Below are 3,213 nucleotides of genomic sequence, written 5' to 3' on the forward strand. Positions count from 1 at the left end.
ACTAATGTGCAACAGATGGGGGGGTGTACAGCCAGAGTCCAGGCTTCCAGGACAGTCCAAACATCAAATATTCTGCTCTGTCAGACCACATATCCCAATTTTTAGCAAAAATATTGTCCTTAGGGAAAAAGCACAAGAGAGCCTGAGAAAGGACCAGTGACTTTGGTATGAGGGAGATATGTCCTGACAGCATCTCTTACCTACTGTCTTGAAGCCCCAAATCACCAAGCCACGTGGTCATAGCCACTTACTCTCTTGCTTCTTCAAGCTATTTGGTTCTCTGACGGGGGAGGAGTTGGGTAGGTCTTGGAGGAGGCAAGGGTAAGGCAAGAAAAGGGGAAAATCTCCATTTATTCCCTAAAGCTTTTTCCCAGCACCCATGAAAGGGCTACTGCAGAGATGGGAAGAGACCCTCAACTCCTCTGGCCAGAAACCTTTTAATACTGGACTCCAAAAACTAAGTCTGCGGTTGGGGTGCTAGATAGGAGTGTTAGGCACAGGTGTTGGGGGCATCCATCATCTGTAGAGGGACACCCCTGCCCTTCAGATCTTCCTCCAGCCTCTTTTCTCTTGCAGTCACACCCCTAGGCCTCCAGAGACAGCCACCAAAAATGGCTCTGCTTGGCAGGGCTTTGGTTTCCTGGACCTCTGTAGATCTCAACATGTAAGTTTCCAGAAAAGTGGGCAATCCAGGCTCTTCTACCTGCCTGTCTCAGTTCCTTTTCTGCCCCCAGGAGCCATTGTGTTTCTGCCTCATGGGGATGGGAAGCCAGTGGAAACAAGGACCAAGAGCCAGACAGGAAAACAACCACCCTGGAAGAGCAGGGAGGAATGTATGCACTTCCTGGGCACCGCGCCAGCATCACCCATCGTTAGCAGCCATCAGCTGCCCCATGCCCTCGCGGATGTAGACAGACTGGATCTCCTTGGTCTTGAGGCAGAGATCGCAGGCCCAGACAGCAGAGGCCTCAGTGGTCAGCAACCCATAGGCGCTCTCAGTCATGCCTGTGCACTCGCGGTGGAACCACTTCTGGCAGGAAGCCTCACACAGAATGGCATCTTGGTCGTCGTTCACCTCACTCCGACAGGCACCACATGGATACACCAGGCCTGGGGGAGGCTGGGGCCCTGAGCCCGTACTTGTCTTGCCAGGGGGTGCCAGGCTATTGGCATCTGGGGTGCCCCCACCCTGCCCACTGCTGTTTGGGGGAAAACCGGGCTGATTTCCATTAACAGCAGCAGCTGGGGAGCCTGAGTGGGGCTCCTGGGGAGAAGCAGTGGGAGCAGGTGCCTTTAAGGGCTTCCCCCCATCCTCACCGCCAGGGCCAGGAAAGCCAGGGTCTGGACCAGGGAAGGGGCCTGTGTTGGGGGCAAGCTGGGGAGCCCTGACCAGGTCTCTGGAGAGGAGAAGGGCCAAAAGGTGCCCCTGACTGGGCAAAGCGTTGGGGGAGACAAGGGGGGCCCAGCTCCCCTCTGGGAGGTTGTCCCATGGTGGGTGAGATTGTGTGGCCACATCCCCCCATGGGGCCTGGCATCATCTGCCCACCAGGCGGGCTGAAGTTTTGACCCAGAGGCTGGTTGAAGGGTTGGCTGGGAAAGTTCATGTTGCCTGGGGGAGGGTAGCCAGGGCCCTGGGGGGGCATGTTGAAAGCAGGGCCCATGGGGTTGGGAGGGAAAGGCGGGGGCTGTCGACGAAGACGCTGGGGGCCTCCTCCACCCCCAGTGCCATAGCCTGCGGGTACCTGGCCTGCCATGCACCCCTGTACACGGAAGCCCCCAAAGGGGACAGGACTGCCCAGGAATGGAGGGGCTGCGACCCCCACCATAGGGGCTCCGAAGTCATCCTCAGAAGGGTCGAATGCAACCAGGTGATCCACCATGGGAGTCGGGGGTGGCGCAAACTCCGTCAGATGTGAGTATGCAGGGCCCTGGTATTTGCCTTCCTTCGCTTCTTTTCTGGGCTCTTCATTTGCAGGCCGGCCTTGCCCTGCTTCCTCCCGGTGCTGGGTGGCGTAGGGCGCGGTGCGGGGCCGCCACCTCCCTCCAGCTTGTCCGGTGGGGGCGGCGCCGAGGCGGCCATGGAGTGGGGTACCGGGGCCAGCGGCGGCGGGGGACGGACGCGCCCTGGGGTTGCACTCTGGCCCGGAACGGTTGACGGGGACGGCGCAGGCCCCCGCGCGGCAGCAAGCCGGAGGTGCGGCGAGGCGGGGGCGGCGAGCCCGGGGCGCCAACTGTGCGCTCGCTCAGCCTCGCCGCCCGACCAGCCTCGCGGCCCGCAGAAATGTATGTTAAGGCAAAATTATGCGCATCCCTTCTTAGTCTTATAAATATTGAAGCTTTTTTATTTTTCTCTTTTGGTGAGAAATAGAAGAGACAATAAAGCTGAATGCCCTGTACTTTAGTTCCCATTCCTTAGGATATTTTATTTCTGGAAAAAAAATGGAACTTACTGCCCTCAAATGCATTAATTGCCTGAATACACAGTAAAGTCCTTTATTTTTATAGCTGTGGTTATATTTAAATTCTGGTATATAGGAAAGAATAAAAAGAAACAAGGTAGAGGTTTAAATTTTGAGAAGTCTGGAAATATTTTGAGTAAATACATAAGTGGAAAGAGCTGTAGGGAAAGATAAATTCAGCTAACATTTATTGAGCACATATTACAGTGCCTTCCATGTGCCAGGCACTGGGTTAGTCACTTTATGGGTATCTTTCAATTTCCCAACAATCCTGTAAGGTGTTTATCCCTCATTTACATATAAGGAAACTGCAAAATTAAGTGATTGAGCCTAGGATTAAAACACAGTTTTCCATAATGATGTTTTGGGCTCCAAAAGCATCATGTTGCTTCAGCACCTACTATTTTTCAGGTACTGGGCATGTAAAAATGAATCAAGGGAATTTCCTGGTGGTCCAGCGGTTGGGACTCCGTGCTTTCCCTGCCGAGGGCCTGGGTTCAGTCCCTGGTTGGGGAACTAGGATCCCACAGGCTGCAAGGTGTGGCCAAAAAAACAGATAAAAAAAAATGAATCAAGTCAGTTCCTGCCTTCAAGGAATTCATATGGTGGTCAGTTGGGAGAGAGAGCCATTCAAACAAATATTTTTTACTACCATATGATAAATCCCAGTGTATAATGATGTTCTACTCTACAGTAAGAGAGGGAATTATTTCTTATTTATTTATTTTATTGAAGTATAGTTGACTTACAATGT

General features: G+C 53.2%; 1 protein-coding gene across 1 annotated transcript; it reads right to left on the reverse strand.

Moving 5' to 3' along the window:
• Positions 1-862: 862 nt before the first annotated feature.
• LOC102976027 (pygopus homolog 2) lies at positions 863-2,114 on the reverse strand. Its single transcript, XM_024126253.2, is given in 3 exon segments — positions 863-1,382; positions 1,384-1,933; positions 1,936-2,114. Coding segments are annotated over 3 exon segments (1,215 nt in total). The 5' UTR covers positions 2,081-2,114.
• Positions 2,115-3,213: the final 1,099 nt, after the last annotated feature.

Source organism: Physeter macrocephalus, chromosome 8, assembly GCF_002837175.3.
Source record: "Physeter macrocephalus isolate SW-GA chromosome 8, ASM283717v5, whole genome shotgun sequence".
NCBI classification, from domain to species: Eukaryota; Metazoa; Chordata; class Mammalia; order Artiodactyla; family Physeteridae; genus Physeter; species Physeter macrocephalus.